We start from the raw sequence: 19,582 nt of genomic DNA on the forward strand, positions 1-19,582 counted from the left end.
GAGTAGTTGAGGCGAATAGCATAGATGCATTCAAGGTGAAGCTAGTTACAACAACAACTTGCATTTATATAGTGCCTTTAACGTAGTAAAACATCCCAAGGTGCTTCACAAGAGCGTTATCAAACAAAATTTGACACCGAGCCACATAAGATATTAGGGCAGATGATGAAAAGCTTGGTCAAATAGGCAAGATGTAGAGGTTTAGGGAGGGAATTCCAGAGCTTAGGGTCTCAGCAGCTGAAGGCACATTTGTCAATGGTGGAGCAATTAAAATCGGGGATGTGCAAGAGGCCAGAATTTTTTTTAAATTATTCGTTCATGGGATGCGGGCGTCGCTGGCAAGGCCAGCATTTATTTCTCATCCCTAATTGCCCTTGAGAAGGTGGTGGTGAGCTGCCGCCTTGAAGCACTGCAGTCCGTGTGGTGAAGGTACTCCCACAGTGCTGTTAGGGAGCTCCAGGATTTTGACCCAGCGACGATGAAGGAACGACGATATATTTCCAAATCAGGAAGGTGTGTGACTTGGAGGGAAACTTGGGTATGATGGTGCTCCCATGCACCTGCTGCATCTTGTAGATGGTACACATTGCAGCCAGTGGTGGAGGGAGTGAATGTTTAAGGTGGTAGATGGGGTGTCAATCAAGCGGGCTGCTTTGTCCTGGATGGTTGTCGAGCTTCGAGCTTTGTTAGAGCTGCACTCATCCAGGCAAGTGGAGAGTATTCCATCACATTCCTGACTTGTGCCTTGAAGATGGTGGACAGGCTTTGGGGATGTTGATTGTGGGATCGCTTAGCTCTGTTTAGCATGCTGTTACCGCTGTTTAGCGTGCACGTAGTCCTGTGTTGTCGCTTCACCAGGTTGGCACTTCATTTTTCATATGCCTGGCGCTGCTCCCGGCATGCTCTTCTATACCCCTCATTGAACCAGGTTTGGCCCCCGGGCTTGATGGTAATGGTAGAGCGAGGGATATGCCAGGCCATGAGGTTACAGATTGTGGTGGAATATAATTCTGCTGCTGCTGATGGCCCACAGCGCCTCATGGATGCCCAGTTTTGAGCTGCTAAATCTGTTCTGAATCTATCCCATTTAGCATTGGGGTAGTGCCACACAACACGATGGAGTGTCCTTAGTGTGAAGACGATACTTCGTCTCCACAATGACTGTGCAGTGGTCACTGCTACCAATCCTGTCATGGACAGATGCATCTGTGACAGGTAGATTGGTGAGTATGAGGTCAAGTAGGTTTTTCACTCCTGTTGGTTCTCTCACCACCTGCCTGCCGCAGGCCCAATCTGGCAGCTGTGTCCTTCAGGACTCGGCCAGCTCGGTCAGTAGTCATGCTACCGAACCACTCTTGGTGGTGGACATTGAAGTCCCCCACCCAGTGTACATTCTGTGCCCTCAGTGCTTCTTCCAAGTGGTGTTCAACATGGAGTAGTACTGATTCACCAGCTGAGGAAGGGCACCAGAAGAGGTCAGATTGGAGGAGCGCAGATATCTCTGATGGTTGTAGGGCTGGGGGACCTTACAGAAATAGGGAGGGACGAGGCCATGGAAGGATTTGAAAACAAGGATGAGAATTGTAAAATCGAGGCATTACTGAACCGGGAACCAATGTAAGTCAGCGAGCACTGGGGTGATAAGTGAACGGGACTTGGTGCGAGTCGGGATATGGGCAGCCGAGTTTTAGATGCGCTTAAATTTATGGAGGGTGGAAGATGGGAGCCCGGCCAGGACTGCATTGGAATAGTCAAGTCTAGAGGTAACCAAGGCATGGATGAGGGTTTCAGCAGCAGGTGAGCTGAGGCAGGGGTGCAGTCAGGCAATGATAATCAGGTGGAAGTGGGCGGTCTTAGTTATGGTGCGGATATGTGGTCGGAAGCTCATCTCGGGATCAAATATGACACATTTGTAAACAGTCTGGTTTAGCCTCAGACAATTGCCAGGGAGAGGGATGGAGTCGGTGGCTAGGAAATAGAGGGGGAAAAATTCGGTCACGCCCCTTTTGGGGCGCTTACTTCGCCAGGACGCTACTTTTAGCGCCCCGAAAAAGTTAGCGCCCCCTGCGCCGTAAATTGAGTGGTAGCGCCCCAAGCAGGAGGCGGGGCGCTACTGGAAGCACTCCCTCTCCTTCCTGGTGCACTACTATTCAATATCGCGGTGCTACGTGCAACAGCGCCACGCACGTCGGCACATAGCGGCGTGTTATTACAGGCCTCCCTCCTCTGATTAAAGGGGAGGAGCCTAGCGCAGCGCGCAGCTGGACCACCAGGGAGCAGGGTGCTGGGAAAACAGCCTGGCACTCAAGAGGAGTGCCGGGCTGACTGATCATGGCTGGCACACCGCATGAAGAAGCGAGAAGGGGCAGGTGCTGGCAGGTGGCCCAAAAAAAAGTGGCCGCCCAGCACCTGCCCTTTAATTTGCACTGCCGTGGCCACAGAAACACCACCCTGACACTGTCAGCCATATTGTCCGGCGGTAGGTCAGGGGGTGTGACCAAAGTTTGCGGCCGGGGTGCAAGCGGGGTGCTGCACACGGCGATGACATCACGATGACGATGACGCTACTGGCTACCGCTAACCTCCTGCTGAATTTTGTGGGAGGCGTTAGCGGCGCAGCGCTCAGGCGCTAGGGGCTTTGCGCCCCGTTAGCACCCCAGGGGGCACTAACGGGAGGCACAAAGCAACCCAATTTGTGGTGGGGACCGAAACAATGGCTTCAGTCTTCCCAATATTTAGTTGGGAGGAAATTTCTGCTCATCCAGTACTGGGTGTCGGACAAACAGCGTGACAATTTAGAGACGTGGAAGTTTCGCGAGAGGTGATGGTGAGGTAGAGCTGGGTGTCGTCGGCCTACATGTGGAACCTGACGTTGTGCTTTCAGCTGATGTTGGCGAGGTGCAGCATGTAGATAAGCACATGAGGGAGAAAGGAATAGAAAATTATGCTGATAGGATTAAATGAAGAGAGGTGGGAGGAGGCTTGCATGGAGCATAAACACTGGTATAGACCTGTTGGGCCGAATGGCCTGTTTCTATGCTGTACATTCTATGTAACATACCAAGGTTTCTAGTTTCCCAAATCGGCTGTTGACTGAAATAAAAACAGAAAATGTTGGAAATATTCAGGTGGTCAGGTAGCATCCGTGGAGCAAGAAACAGAGTTAATGTTTCAGGTTGATGACCTTTCATCAGAACTAGAAAAGTTTAGAGACGTAACAGGTTTTAAGCAAGTGCAGAGGCAGAGAAAGCGGGGAGGGGAGGAAAGAACAAAAGGAAATGCTTGTGATAAGGTGCAAGGCAGGGGAGATAAAATTACAAAAGGGACCATGGTGCAAGGAGAAAAGAGATAGTAATGGAACAAGTAAAGAAACAAAAGATGGGTCTAGAGGAGGTGTAAATGGGAATATCAGAATCATCAGCAACAGCTGCCGTCCGAAAAAATGGGGGCAGAGGTTATGATCTGAAATTGTTGAACTCAATGTTGAATCCGGAAGGCTGTAAAATGCCTAATAGAAAGTTGAAGTGCTGTTCCTCGAGCTTACATTGAACTTCATTGGAACAATGCAGGAAGCCAAGGACAGAGAGGTCACATGGGAGTGGAGCGGAGAATTAAACTGACAGGCGACCGGAACTCAGGGTCGTGCTTGCGGAGCGAACGGAGGTGTCCCGCAAAGCGGTCACCTAAAACGCCATTTGGTCTCCCCAATGTAGAAGAGACCACATCGTGAGCGGCGAATACAGTATACTAAATTGAAAGTAGTACAAGTAAATCACTGTTTCACTGGAAAGTGTGTTTGGGGCCTTGGAGGATGGGAAGGGAGGAGGTAAAATGGCAGGTGTTGCATCTCCTTCGGAATGCTGAAATAGGAGGGCAGAGGAAGCTTTTTTGGCGGTGGGGTCATGCTGGAGGTGGCAGAAATGGTGGAGGATGATTGGTTGAATGTGAAGGCTGGTGGGGTGGATGGTGAGGACAAGGGGAACCCTATTGTTGTTCTGGGAGGGAGGGGAAGGGATGAGGGCAAAAGTGCGGGAATGGAACGGACATGGTTGAGGGCCCTGTCAACAATGATGGAGGGGAATCCTCGGTTGAGAAAAAAAGACATATCGGAAGCGCTGGTATGTGAGGTGGCATCGTCGGAACAGATGCGAGAGAGACTGAGAAACTGAGAGAATGGAATATGTCACATTGGCAGTTCCCGATGAAAAGATCTAAAGAGAGTAAGAGGCTGGGGGGCGGGGGCGGTGGTCCAGGTGGAATGAGAATTCTGAAGACGTGAGAAAGGGTTCGCTGTGCGGGGGTGGGGGGGGGGGGGGAAGACCCCTTGGCCAAAGAAATGGGCACAGAGGTGAAGGCGTCGGAAGAAGAGCTCAGCATCATGCCGAGCTTGAAATTCATTGAGATGGGGGCGTAAGGAAATGAAGCTGAGGCCTTTGCTGAGGACTGATTATTCGGGGTCAGAGAGGGGAAGGTCAGAGGGGATAGTGAAAACACGGCAAGGGATGAGTTTGGAAGAAGGGATTGGGATCAGAGAAAGGGGAAGGAGGGGGGCGTTGATATCCAAGAGTTGTTGAAGCTTGCGATCCTTGACACCTGAAATGAAGAAAAAAAGATTTTTGTTAAAGCGCCGGATGAGGCAAAGGATGAAATGGAACTGTGGACCGGCTGTGACTGAATTCTTACTTGACAACTTAACAGCTGAAAAAAAGCTTCTGCAACTTTCTAACATAATTTTAAGAAAAAAATAGCATTATTTTGTCAGTCCTACCCTCCACCTGATCTTATTGGTTCTGATAACTCCCAGTCCTGCCTTCCAACGGATCTGATTGATGGGTACTGACAACCTGACATCCCAACGAAAAAGCTGATTTTTCCTAAGAAATGCTAACAAACCGACACAATTGTTGAACACTGACTACTTGAAATACAGATGATTTTTATGAATGCTGTCATCATGTCTTCTCTCCCTACTCAGTCACTCACAGGCTTCACACAACCACAAAAACCACACTCAGTATATTGCATTGCAAGTTCTGTTTGAAGGTGTTGCTTTACAGCCAGCATTCTAATAAATATATGTTTCTCTTCTGCTATTGTAGGCTTAAAGAGTAGCCTGTGAGTGGCCCTGAGCAAGTCAACATTTCATAACACCCTTCGTCACTCTCAGCAATGGTTGCAAGCACTGGCACAGCTACATACACCTCAAAGAATGCAGCTACATAGTGAGCTTGAGGAGGGGTAGTGTGGGTGAGTCACAGTGCACGGGTGAGCAGGAGTAAGTGGTGGTCCCGGAGGAGAAGCATTCATTTGTTATCGAAATGACCTTGTTGATGCCATCAGTAAACCCCTTTTCTTTGAGAAATCTGGCAGTGTAGTGAGATTAGGCCGTGCCATCCTGTTCCTTTTGCTGTTCTGTGGGAAAGGAAATGCAAGTGATGGCCCTGTTCATTAGTGCATCAATCGCTTGGTTGATACATCTGTTGGCAGCAAATTGGCTGATAATGCAAATGTTCTCTATGCTAGCCTGGAAGGATGCAGAGGGCAAAGTTGACCCTGATTGCCACTGACAGTGCTATGAACATGATGGGGGCTTGGCAACAGACTTCCTTTCAGCAGGCGACACAGCTCTGCAACTGTCTCCCTGATCAACTTCAGCTTGTAGAAGCCGGTCTTCTCTATTATTGCCAGGTAGCTGTGCCTGGGCCTGTAGCTAGGGTTGAAGGCATAGTGACAAGTGCAGGTAGTCTGGCACTGGTGACACCTTCCTTGGCATAGCACCTTTTGTTCTTCTCGTGATCCTGTGATGGAAGAGCATTAAAGGCATGTATTTGCAATGGAATGGCAGCAAAAATATAGCAGTGTATATTGCTGACCTATAATGCCCATTTTAAATAGGTGAGCTTCATATCAGACAGGAAAACAGGGGAACCATGGCTACTTTATTATGCCCGGAATTGAATAAAATTGTGCTGCCCAATAAAAGTTCTCATACATTCTGTGCAAGTGAGAGCACAGCTGGTGGGCATCCAGGTCGGGAACCTTGTGTACCATGTCAAACGGAAGGAGCTGGTGAGTTCTGTAATTCATCATTTTCCACCCTCCACTGGCTCAGCTTCTGCTGGCAAAAGCATTTCACCAGCAGAGTTTTCTACCATCATATGTCCAAATGATTGCTGATGATTAATAAAATAGAAACATGTAGAACAAAATTCATATGATATGCACATTTTATTTTGTTCCAAAAATAGCAAAATGTATATTAAGGACATTAATATGGAGTTAATAGCAAAATATCTGGCGAATTGCCGTCCAATATACAGACTCAAACTTTGTACCAGAAGTATGACCACCCACATCCCAATCCAATCAATTTTCATTTACATTAAAATTCGAATAATACTTCCTTATTGTAGGTTTAATACCACTTGCACTTTAAACTTAGAAATTCTGTCTTTCCATCAGGGATTGAGGGATAAATTAAAAGTAAATGCTGTTCTGGTGTTGTTATCGTCTGTCTGGACTGAGATTTCAACTCAGTCAATACCTGAGCAGCTGGTTAATGCAGAACTGACAAACACAGCATGAAATATGTCTGCGACACTCCAAACCAGCAGGAAAAAAATCCCATTGATGCAAAGATGCCAGTTAAGATCACAATCTACAAATATTCAATCTTTAATTTGTACTGAAAATAACATCTCTTTAAAACAGACATGCACTTCTCACATAAATACATTTCTTGAAAGTGCCTTAAAATTTCAACACATGGTAGAAAGCAATGCTTCTTCAAAACCTCGTTTCCGAAGCTCCACGCCTTAACTTATTATCTAAAAACTCACTGTTTTCAAAACTTAGATTATTGTGAGATCTTGAGATCATAAGTAATTTCTCTTTATTTGTATAACTGCCTTTTACAGTAGCCTGTGGTACAGGTAGCGTGTCCATTGGATCTTCTTTATTTTCCAGTTTCACGTAACCCTTGCTGTTACTACGGTCAAGCCTTGGCCAGCTTGGGTGCTTTCTTTGCTCTGCTTGAACCGTGAGTGTTGAGGGACCTCTCTCCAAGTCCAAAGACTTTGAATGACAGGACAACATGTGAAGGGAAGTGTTTGATCCAAACTCTTTCTTGGGAAAACCTGGCGATAGAAATATTCCCATGGATGCACCAGAAGATGCATTGGGTTGGTTTCCATCTGTTACAGTGGTGTTGCTTCTTAACAAACGTGGATTAGGTGGCTTATAGGAGTCATTAATATCAGTTGACGGCACTGTTAAAGAAGTCATAGATGTGTGTCTAGCCCTACCTTTACTGAGGTCAGAATCCTCTGTGATATTATCAAGTTCAGGCTCATCAATCACACAGTTGTTAAGTTTAATAACAGGGAGTGTGAAAGCATTGATAGATGATGAAACAATAGACTTTGTCTCACACTTTTTAGGATAGCTACTTTTCTCTCTTTGAGATTCTGTCTGTAGCCTATAGATGGAGCCTAATGGTGTTGGGGGTTTGGGGTTTAAGAGTGTATTAACTTCCTTAGGTAGTCCATCCTCTTCCTCATAAGAGTTCCATTTCTGTGGAGTGATTCCAGCATTAGATGACCCAGAAAATGACAATAACACATTAGCAGCCAGCTTAGCAGCACACTGGTTGTCATAACATTTGACATCAGAATCTCCAGAATGGCCAATCCAAGCCCCATTCATATGTCTTTGTTCTTTAATTCTTTGGCTATGGATATCAATGACAGTGGAATAAATATCTTGCATATGTATCACTTTTGTTTCTTTGTCCCTATTTTCATGTAGTATTGCATTAGCACAAATAAATATAAATATCCCAATCCCCATGGTGAAAGGGCCAATCATTTTCATTTTATCAGAGTGTAAGTGCTGTTCAAAAAACTCCACTAATACTCCAGCATGGTCTGTTATTACATGAGACCCATTATCTGGAATTCCGGATTTGGAAGCTACAGGATGTTTCTTATCTGCCTCCTGTGGCCAGTAACCAAGAACTGCCATTGCGATCCCAACCATCAAAATTAAAATTCCGAGAAAAAGGAAAAATCCTGAAGGAGAATAAAGTTTGATTTTGCCTCTTACTACAACGACATCGGCGTTGGGCTTACGTTTGGGTCTCCTTTTCCCTGGAGCAGAGGATGGAGGAGGATGAAGGTGCTGTGATCTAGCGGAGTCCTGTCTCTTCAGGGCTGCCAGCCCTGTTATTACACCCCCTGTTGCTATCATAGTGCCGTCTTCTTCCTTGAATGTAAAGAATAGGATAATGCAATTTCAGAATGATGCAGCTGAACTTTTGTCAATGTGTACAAGTGCCATTCTCCAAATAACCACATACAATAACTCAGAGAAACATTGGCCTATTGAGCAAGTATTAAAATGAGGAACATCAATTAATTACATGAGATTCATATTGTTTCAAATTTACTCTTAACAACGAATTGCACATTGATATCACTAAATCCTTACTTCCCCCTTTACACTAAGTTGTTTTAACCTTATCAATAACATAATAATTACAATTAAAACTTATTATGGGAAGCACAAAGGCAACAAAAAACTGGGCCATAAACTGGCATGATGAAAGTTTGCGCCTGTGAATTCCACACAAGGTTAAGCATTTCTCTGGTCACTGTGTACCGACTTGTGAAGATTTCTTCTGTTAGGCATTTCTAATGAAATCAGAAAAATGTTCTTTAAAACGTGTCTGATTATTAAGCAGAGTTTTCAGGGGCTCAGTGGTCGACTATCTCGCTGCCTTCTTGGCCATGAATGTGGGTGGCACAGAGAAGCAACAGGATGGGAAGAGGGAAAAATAATTAAAAATGTGAAGTTCTTTGGATATTAAATAGTTAAAATTGATCATTAACTGCGGATTAGTAATTGAAGTTCATATAAAGAAGGACTGGCTTCAGCCATGGCTCAGTTGGTAGCACACTTGCCTCTCAGTCAGAAGGTTGTAGGTTCAAGTCCTACTCCAGAGAGTTGAGCACAAAAATCTACGCTGACACTCCAGTGGAGTACAGAAGGAGTGCTGCACTGTTGGAGGTGTGAAAGGTGCTATATAAATGCAAGTCTTTCTTTCTTTTTCAGATCCATTCCTGAGATATCAGCTGGGAATTTCTTCTTTCCAACAGCTTTTAGGAATGAGAAATGATTTACAAATTGTTGAATGCAGATCACAGTGAATAATGGTGCAGTATACAACTGGTGGAACTTGTAATGTAAGGGATGTGTAAACAGTTATATATTGGTAATAATTTAGCAATCTCACTTTAAATTTAGAGAATGCTGGAAACGGTCCTGATAATGCAGGAGCAGAGGAGTTCCTGAGGCTGGGATTCGGGCATACTGTCATAGTAACTTCAGCAGACATTGCATTTGTCTGGTGCTATACTCGAGTTCTTCATACTGTCAGTGGATGCAAAGTTGAAAAGTATTCCACTTTCATTGAAGTACGAAGAAGTTACAGCACAGAAACAGACCATTCAGTCCAACCAGTCTGCGTCGGTGTTTACCCTCCACAAGTGCAAATAGTTCTAATCATATTTGCCCACCCTGTTCCCATATCCCTTCTACCCCTTTTCCTTCATCCACCTATCCAATCTAATCTTGAATGTTGAAACAGTTTCTGCCTCAATCATTGTCTCTGAAAGTGAATTCCACAGAACTCACAACTCTCGGGGTAAAGACGTTTCTTTTGCTTTCAGTTCTAAATCTCTTACATTTAATCTTTTATCTATGGCTCCTCATTTTTGACTCCTTAGAGCAGAGAAGGCTGAGGGGGGGCCTGATTGAGGTGTACAAAATTATGAGGGACATAGATAGGGTAGATGGAAAATAACTTTTCCCCTTAGTAGAGGGGTCAATAACCAGGGGGCATAGTTTCAAGGTGAGGGGCAGGAGGTTTAGAGGCGATTTGAGGAAAAACGTTTTCACCCAGAGGGTGGTTGGAATCTGGAACTCACTGCCTGAAAGGGTGGTAGAGGCAGGAACCCTCACAACATTCAAGAAGCATTTAGATGAGCACTTGAAATGCCACAGCATACAAGGCTACGGACCAAGTGCTGGAAAATGGGATTAGAATAGACAAGGTTTGATGGCTTTGATGGCCGAAGGGCCTCTTTCTGTGCTGTATAACTCTATGACTCCTCAACTACTAGAAATAATCTGCTTCTATCTCCTGTACTATCATCCTTCACCTTGAGTACTACAAATTCTATATAGGAGTATGAGTGGAAATAAAATGTTAGACATGCCAGCATTGCACTGCTTTCTTTACCTTACACTTCAGTAGTGCAAATATTAGATTGCTCTGCTCCAAAATCACTTGCTGCTATAAACTGCTTAAATAAGTACAAATTATGAACCCAGCACATAATAATGACCGCAATAACATAAATATATGTCATGTGCTGTGGGGAAGGTTTTCATAAGCCTTCTCATGGCAGTCTATTTTGTTAGACACTGATTCTAGATCATTAGAAAATTATAATCACTGGCCAAAAAAACAAAATACTTTTAACCTGTAAACCACTAAGAGCAGAACACTGGAAAAAGAGAAACAACACAATTGCAATAAAGTAAACTTAATTGACTGAAGTATCTGATAACAGATCACACTGTGCAAATATATTAGTGTGATCTTTACTTTGTGTGGAAGGAATAAACAGATGTCCTGGAGCTGGGAATGGAAGTCTCAGACTATAAGCTAAACTAAATGTGGAACATACATTTTTAACATGTACAGTCTGTTAGACCACTTTTCAAAAAGAAACAAAGCCTAAATTTAACCTAGAAGGTCCAATCTCACAATTCCAAGCTTGTATGGATTCCTGTCCAGATTAAGAATGCCAGTCTATTTGGGCAAATGTTAAAAACTGCATTAACTATTGTGGTGATTCAGTAACTACAATGCTACAGCATATGATTTTTAACAACAACTTGCATTAATATTGTGCCTTTAACAGAGGAAAATGTCCAAAGGTGCTTCACAGGAGCATAATCACACAAAAATTTACACCGAGCCAATGAAGGAGATATTAAGAGGGTGACTAAAAGCTTGACTAAAAGAGATTGGTTTTAAAGAGGATCTTAAAGGAGGAGAGGCAGAGAAGTTTAGGGAGGGCAAGGCCATGGAGGAATTTAAACATAAGGATGAGAATTTTAAATTTGAGACATTAATGGACTGGAAGCCAGCAGTTTGGTTCAGCCTGAGACAGTGGCAGTGGTAGGAGGACAGAATTGGTGACGAGTGTATGGGGTTTGTGGCTCCGGGCCAAAGACGATGGCTTCAGTCTTCACAATGTTTAATTGGTGGAAATTGGGGCTCATCCAAAATTGGATGTTGTACAAGCAGGCTGATAACGCAGAAGCAGTGGAAGGGATGAGAGAGGTGGTGATGAGAGAGGTGGTGGTGAGGTAGAGCTGTGTGTCATCAGCATACATGTAGAACCTGATGTCATGCCTTCGGATGATGTCTCTGAGGGGCAGCATGTAGGTGAGAAATAGGAAGGGATCAAAGACAGATCCTCAGCGGATTCCAGAGGTAACCGTGTGGGGGGTGCAAAGACAAGCCATTGCAGGAGATTCTCTGGCTGTGACTGGATAGGTAGGAGGACAACCAGGGAAGGGCAGTCCTACTCAGCTGGACAGCGGAAGAGATGCACTAGAAGACGGCGTGGTTGATAAGTAGCCATACATCAAACACAAACACAACTGACTTTACTGTATGCTTTGCCTAGAGTGAAAATGTTGCCAATTGCATTGCAGTCACTGTGGGAAAGAAGTTATCAGTGGCGTCTTCTCTTGCACCACCATGTGGATTGACAAAGGAGTGATGTTAACAGTGCCCATAGAGATAGCCATTAACTGGGCATTTCTCCCCAGCAATGGGTGTAGATGATACTTCAGAGTAGCATTAAATAGGGTGAGAGAAAGTCCACATGGATATGGAACTGATTGAAATGGAATAAACTGGAAGAGACTGTATTAGCTATTTGCATACTTACTATTAGTTTCCAGTAATGGTTCTTAGTTTAAAAAATAGCCTACAGATTATAGTCCGTGATGTTAGTGGTTGAAACTTAATGCGTTGTTAGAACATTCTACTGCCTGTGACTTTGACTGAGGTGCTAACCAACCATCACTCTCTGCTAATGTAACTCATTTTAGGCCTAGTCTTAGTTACATTCTTTCATTTCAAATGATGTTCTTTTTATAGCTGCACTATCGATCATTTTGAGTTTTTACAGGGTTATATTGCATTTGGATTGAGTTAATTAGTAATACAGGTAAATAAGAATCGAGAGATGTTTTACTTTCTATCATTATTGCCCAATGTTTCCTTTTTCCGATTGGATTCCATTAACCTTGTTCACTTCATCTATAATCAGAGAGTATTCATTGATTTATAATCTGCAAAACTGACCTGAAATTAAAAGATCGATTCTGAAAAAAAAATCTCGGTGATTTAAACGCTAAACGAAATATAGTCGATAACAAATACATCTTTATAGCACCAACAATATCAGAATTGAGACAGCCCCACTAAAGCTCAATTCCTGCCCTTCCAATTGTGCTCCGCACTTCCATGTTCATTGTCTACCGGGGCTGTGTATGTCCCTTTAAAAAAAACGAGCCAATTTGATAAAAGGCTATCGATCCTTTCAGTGTAATTCCGTCCTGTTCCAATTGTTGTAACAATCGGGGAGAAGCGGTGCTGGCTCACAAAAGGTAGGCTCGCTGTTCAGGTGCAGCCTCAAGCATAAAGGGCTTCAAATCCCGAGATTTTTGTGTGTGTCACTATTTAGGTCAGAGCACCTCGCAAACTATATGGAGGTCCTCTCATTTCTTCTGATCGCTAGTTTAAGTCATAGTTTGTTATTTACATTTGCAACGAGTACCAAATCGGAGTCCCCTTTTGCAGTTTGATACCCTTCCCATTCACAAGCTTTGGGAAGCCAGCTCACATTTAACAGCCGCGATTTCAGCAATTACTCTCCAAAGAGCCACGGAATTGACAGAGAACACATTCACATTTCTATCTCATTTACACTTCACAGTACATCCGATGACAGTCTGTTTTCGCAGTTAGTTTATTATACAGTGCACGCTAAATAGCCTGTTTCTCTGGCAGAAAGAGAAATACCGAAGAGACGCTTTGTTTACTGACTTCATTTTAAATGTGAAACTCTCACCTGGATGGAAGAGCGAGCTCCTCGAGTATGTAAATACTGTCTGTGTGGCGTCGCCTTGGTTTCAACAGATCGAAGCTGGAGGAAGGAACCCGTTCACCGGAGCGCAATCCTATTTTAATGCTAAATAGAATCTTTTCACCAGGATGAAATATCGAGCTCCTCAGAGTACCAGCTTCGTCATTTTTTTAAACTTTCTCTCAGATTTGGCGTTACATTTCTCAGACGGGCTGGAGACGCGGGTGGGTTCCTTTAACTGGACGGATCTCGCGTTTTGAAACAGGTCTGACTCCCTTCGTTTGGCTTCATGTCGGGGTAGGACTCGGCTTGTGCCTGCAGCGGTACCCCGGGTGGAGAAAGCGGTCAGCGCTTTCGAGCCGCTTTCACAAAGGAGCGACCAGATCCGAGTTTGCCCATACACAGCCTGCAGGGAGTAGATAGAATGAAATGTATCATACAGGCACTGCCCTGTGCTCACAGTACGGCTCTCAGCCCACAGGACCGCCTAAAAGAGGACAAAAAGTTAACTTTATCTCATTTCGGGTCTGCAAAGCGAGAAAAAAATGTAAAACTCTGACAATTACTAAATTACCTATTGTACTTCGAACTGCAAGTTATTTTCAAATGGTGAACTCTTAAACAAAGGGTAAGGATTTCTTGTAAATGTGCTTTCTGTGATAATTATCATGTGCTACTTACTTGATCAGCCTGAGTTTCCCCCCAGGAATGTTATCTCCTTTGGGTTCCTGGATAAGATCTTGCTAAGACTGAAAGCTGAGGTTGGAGGTATCAGAGAGCAAAGAAAACTGGGACTTTTTGCCACCACGTGATATTTCCCTTACAAGGAATGTGACGCACATTGGAGCTGGGAGCCTCTTTCTGTCTATGGATCACTCAATCTTCATTTCCCTATACCTATAGCATCTTTCATCCCGGATAGGCGTTCATTGGTCAGTTAGATTTCCTGCGTCTCATTTGCGTTGTTAGAGCATCTCCCCTTTATCCACCTCAATGCTTGAAACCTCCCTCTGTGAGATTTGGACAAGGTGTGGATTCCATGCCCTGAATGTGAATTCACTGGATAGTGTTCAGTCCATGTAGTCCAATGCTCCAAGGACACAGCCTGGCTGTTATAATTCCGAGTTCTCATTGACACAGGAGACCTCGCCCTAGTAAAGTAACAATTTATTATATTTGGGGCATACAGGGTAGGATAAAGAAAAAAAAGGAAGCTTATGACAGATACCAAGGGCTCAATACTGCAGAAACCCTCGAGGAGTATAGAAAGTGCAGGGGTGAAATTAAAAAGGAAATTAGGAAAGCAAAGAGAGGGCATGAAAAAATATTGGCAAGTAAAATCAAGGAAAACCCAAAGATGTTTTATAAATACATTAAGAGCAAGAGGATAACTAAATTAAGAGTAAGGCCTATTAGGAACCATAAGGGTAACCTGTGTGTGGAGGCGGAAGACATGGGTATAGTTCTTAATGAATACTTTGCGTCTGTTTTCACAAAAGAGAGGGACAATGCAGACATTGCAATCAGGGAGAGGGAGTGTGAAATATTAGATGAAATAAGCATAGTGAAAGAGGAAGTATTAAGGGGTTTAGCATTGTTGAAAGTGGATAAATCCCCAGGCCTGGATGAAATGTACCCCAGACTGTTAAGAGAAGTAAGAGAGGAAATAGCAGAGGCTCTGACCATTATTTTCCAATCCTCTCTGGCTACAGGTATGGTGCCAGAGGACTGGAGGACTGCTAATGTGGTACCGTTATTTAAAAAGGGAGAAAGGGATAGACTGAGTAATTACAGACCAGTCAGCCTATACTCGGTGATGGGAAAATTATTGGAAAAAATTCTGAGGGACAGGATAAATCTTCATTTCGAAAGACACGGATTAATCAGGGACAGTCAGCATAGATTTGTTAAGGGAAGGTCGTATCTGACTAACTTGATTGAATTTTTTGAGGAGTGTGAGATAATGCATTTGGGGAGGGCTAACAAGGCAAGGGAATACACAATAAATGGTAGGACACCAAGAAGTGTAGAGGAACAAAGGGACATTGGAGTGCATGTTGACAGATCCCTGAAGGTAGCAGGACAGGTAGTTAAGGTGGTTAAGAAGGCTTACGGGATACTTGCCTTTATTAGCTAAGGCATAGAATATAAGAGCAGGGAGGTTATGCTTGAACTGTATAAAACACTAGTTAGGCCGCAGCTAGAATATTGCGTGCAGTTCTGGTCACCACATTACAGGAAGGATATGATTGCACTAGAGAGGGTGCAGAGGAGATTTACGAGGATGTTGCCAGGGCTGGGGAATTTTAGCTATGAGGAAAGATTTGATAGACTGGGGTTGTTTTCTTTGGAACAGAGGAGGCTGAGGGAAGACCTAATTGAGGTGGATAAAATTATGAGGGGCCTAGGTAGAATGGATAGGAAGGACCTATTTCCCTTAGCAGAAGGGTCAATAACCCAGGAGGTATAGATTTAATGTAATTGGTAGGAGATTTAGAGGGGATTTGAGGAGAAAAGTTTTCACCCAGAGGGTGTTGGGGTTCTGAAACCCACTGCCTGAAAGGGTGGTAGAGGCAGAAACCCTCATCACATTTAAAATTACTTGCATATGCACTTGAAGTGCTGTAACTTACAAAGCTATGGACCATGTGCTGGAAAGTGGGATTAGGCTGGATAGCTCTTTGTTGAATGGCCTCCTTCTGTGCTGTAAAATTCTATGATTTAGTCTTACCTCTCAAGTATCTGATACAAACACTTTCTAGTCTTTAATATCTCCTTACCAAATAACAATTAAACTCAGTTTACCCGTTTGTGTTTACTTAACAAAAATAAGGCTGTGTTGCCTTAAATGGACCTTAGCAGCAGAATAACACAGTGCACATTATATGATAGAATGTTCCTCTCCTATATCTTCTGATTTACCATGAGCGATCCATTACTATTTGGACCAGATAAAACATCCAGGCATTTCTATGTCTGCAAGTATGTGTCATTAAGATAGATGGGCTCATTCTAACAGATCCTGGACCTGAGTTTAATGAATTGTCTCCCTCTTCCTCTCAGTACTTACAGTAGAATTTGAAATATAGGTCATTAATGAAAAGCATCACACAAGGGCACAAAACTCTGGAATCCTCGGGATGTCAAAGTTAAATCTTGAACAACAGATCATCAAAATCTTTTAGTTGGTGGTTGTTTATTGAATGTATTAAACATTCTTTTCTCCCCCAGCTGCTGTTTCCTGGCACCTCTTTTGGGTTTTGAAATGGCTTTTATAACAGACTTCCTTTTGTTCAGATCTACTGGATATGTTGATTATTTTTCCATCTGCATACATCATTTCAAACAGGGAAGCTCATCCCTATTACTGTCATAAAATGATCCAAAACTACAAATGAAACAGCAAACAAGGATTTTTTCATATCTAGGCGAGGATGGCTGTTTTAAAATTCATTTTTTTGCACATGACCCAACTTGTGATTTCTTATCAATTAAAGATAAAACACTGCCTTGAAACCGAAGCAATCCCCTGTCTAGCAACATTTCCCTGTGGATCAATGAGTCATCCACAATCAGTCACAGCAGCTTATAGTGTAAATGTAAAAAAACGAAGCCACATCCCAGCTCGACACCTTGTAACAACTTAGCCTCATTGCAGCTGAAAGTCAATGCTCATTACTGGGGCTCATTACAGTTATTTCTGGTTATGAATACTGCAGCTCTGAATTTCCTCGAGGAAACATGGGATATCATCAGGGCAGCTGGAAATTGGGGCAGGACTTAGTTACGCCAGGTCTTCGCCTTGTTTGTGCAGTGCTGGGAATGCCTGGGCCGGAATATTTACCTGGAGACGGGCTGGGAATGGGGTGGGGGGGAGGGGAGGGGTCCGGTAGCGCGCGGGAAACCCGGGAGTTGCTGCAGTGTGTCTGTCAGTGGCTTTTTAACCCAGCTTCTGCATTTGCATCTGACTTCTGGGTTTCCTGACCAATTAACACAAGAGGGCATGATAATGACATGCATGGGTCTATTTCAGGTGAGGTATTTAAAGGAACACTGCAAAGATGACAGTTGAAGGTTTGTGGAGATGGGAGAAAGATTGGTTGGTGATAAAATAGATTCTCAACATTCCAAAGCTACCCCTCGCTTTAGTAATGCCTCCCTGGAGCCCATGCTGTGAGGTGTTGGGGCCTGCAGGGAAGGTTTATTCCCTTCTGACGGCAGGAAGAAGCCAGCCTCACTGACAAAGAAGACATGACTGCAGATAGTGGAGGAGGTCAGCTCGAGTGTAGTGGCTCGCTCCTGGATACAGTGCAGGAAGAGATTTAATGACCTCATGAGGTCAGGAAAAGTGAGTACAATGCCACATTCAACTACATCCTGGTGTGTGTGTCACCCCAACCCCATCACTCTGCCTTCCCAAGCTTACTCCTGCACATCACTCCTCACAGCAATGTACCTTGCAGATGCACCCATCCCTCTCTGTCTATGCACTTCCTCACATCCCCATCTGACCATCCACCACTGACACTCACCCTCATCTTAATGCAATGTCACATCTCTCCCTTATAGTCACTCTCAACAGATGTTGTCCATCCATCCATTCAACTCATTCCATGACTCATTCAAAGGTCTCTTGTTTCCCTCCTTGCAGGAGAAGAGAGCGCAGAACACCAGGGAGAGGGCGAATCGGAGATGGCCTTCAGTCATAACAACGCTCACAGCTGCAGAGGAGGAGGCAGTTGAAATAAGTGTAGTGTCGGCGTGCATGGCAGTGGGAGATGGAGAGCTCCAGCTACCTGGTGACAGAATTAAATATCACACAGCCACAGGGCATACAACAGTCACTCATGTTGACTTGATGTCAGCAGCCAGTGAAATATGATCATGTGCATAATGTTAACTTAAAATATTCTTAATATGACAGTTCTAATTCATGTCTTTAATCTCCACAGGCCCATCAAGTGTCCAACAGGCGATGGAGCCGGAGGAGGAAGCTGATTCCTCAGAGGAGATCGCTTCTGTCCTCTCAACTTCAGCTGCCATCTATTCCATCAGCATCGATGTCCTTGAAATAATCTCACCTTGGTCCTCAGAATCCCACCATGATCAGCCCCAACACTAGCATCACCAGGCACACCAGCAGCACCAACAACAACACCAACCTTCTCTGTAATCAACTGAATGCTGCACAGGACACAAGACATCAGCACCTGACCACATTGCTGCCTGGGAGGCCAGGGATGGCCTCACCATGGCCAGATTTACTTCTCTTGATGCTGTACACCCTGGCTGCCACATGATGAGCCAGGTTAGCACCACCTCACAGCAACACCATAAAGCATCCCTACATTGCCCTGAAGGGATAATTACTAGTCCTAGCCCCTTTAGGGCTACCCCGGATCAGGCGTATTCCTCAGACGTTCACTTTCAACTAAAGTTTGAGGTAGCTGAATCCTAAAGATGCTTAATTGGGTCTACACGTCCGGACTATCTCTCCCTAAAGGAAAGGAACAACCTGAAAATGTTACCATCCTCCAGATAGCACTTTTAATAAGCTTAGCTAGACTATTCCGGATATTATGAGGGTCCGGAAAACTCCCCCAGAATTCTGCAACTCCTCACCAAAGAGTGTATAGAAATTGAGTTCGCAAGTTTTTGATACAGAAATCTTATGTGAGACAATTCTAAAAATATATAGATTTATTAAAGAACCAACATGCAGTTTACAGTTGGTGAATCAATCGCAACATTAACAGTTCCAAAAAGAGAAAGCTTACAATTCTATTATCAGAGAACCTCACTCTCAAATCTTAACTTTGCTACAGTTTTACAGTTCTTAAAGTTCTATTCAGGATATCCACCAAAATCAAACACCTTTGATCCCCGCGGGACAAAGAGTTGGAGACTTACAGAGCCGCCTCTCAAGCCGAGAATCGCTTTCCCCTTTAAAGCGAGTCTACTATCCCATTTGAGAGTTCAATATTTATACCCTTTACCAGTGGTATTTCCTTTAAGGTTTTCTGCTGATGTAAGCTAATTAGCTCTAGTCATTTTTCTGCTGACCCCTGCAATTCTTACAGTCACCTCAGCTGGTAGCATTACAGAATTATGTCTCTTCTCTAGGTGTTCGAAGTTTACCATAAAAAACGATGTTACGGCAGGTGTGTTTTTTACTTGATGTCATTTTTACGAAGGCAGATGTTTCTTACTTTTATGTGCTTCTTTACAAAGTGTAAATTAGAACACCTTGTCCAGGGTGAACCATTGTCTCATTCCAAAAGGTTCAGCCTACCGGAGCCTTTAACCTTCTGTTTTAATAAGGTTATTGATTCAGTGTCAACAACTATCTT

At 43.8% G+C, this 19,582-nt stretch overlaps 1 protein-coding gene across 2 annotated transcripts; it reads right to left on the bottom strand.

Moving 5' to 3' along the window:
• Positions 1-6,659: 6,659 nt before the first annotated feature.
• tmem200a (transmembrane protein 200A) lies at positions 6,660-14,159 on the bottom strand. Of its 2 annotated transcripts, none has more exons than XM_085997141.1 (3): positions 13,914-14,159; positions 13,218-13,638; positions 6,660-8,262 (listed from the first exon to the last, which is right to left on the bottom strand). In XM_085997141.1, exon 3 carries the CDS (start codon positions 8,245-8,247, stop codon positions 6,787-6,789), a length of 1,461 nt encoding a protein of 486 aa, XP_085853267.1. In that variant the 5' UTR covers positions 8,248-8,262; positions 13,218-13,638; positions 13,914-14,159; the 3' UTR covers positions 6,660-6,786. The 2 variants fall into 2 exon arrangements, with proteins under 2 accessions (XP_085853267.1, XP_085853268.1); XM_085997142.1 differs by having other exon boundaries at positions 13,218-13,719.
• Between the last annotated feature and the right edge of the window lie 5,423 nt (positions 14,160-19,582).

Source organism: Somniosus microcephalus, chromosome 9, assembly GCF_052327205.1.
Source record: "Somniosus microcephalus isolate GS21.2 chromosome 9, FLI_Smic_1.0, whole genome shotgun sequence".
NCBI lineage: Eukaryota > Metazoa > Chordata > Chondrichthyes > Squaliformes > Somniosidae > Somniosus > Somniosus microcephalus.

Bases quoted from the DNA above. Each gene is read 5' to 3' on its own strand.
- tmem200a (XM_085997141.1), bottom strand. From the start codon at position 8,247: ATGATAGCAACAGGGGGTGTAATAACAGGGCTGGCAGCCCTGAAGAGA.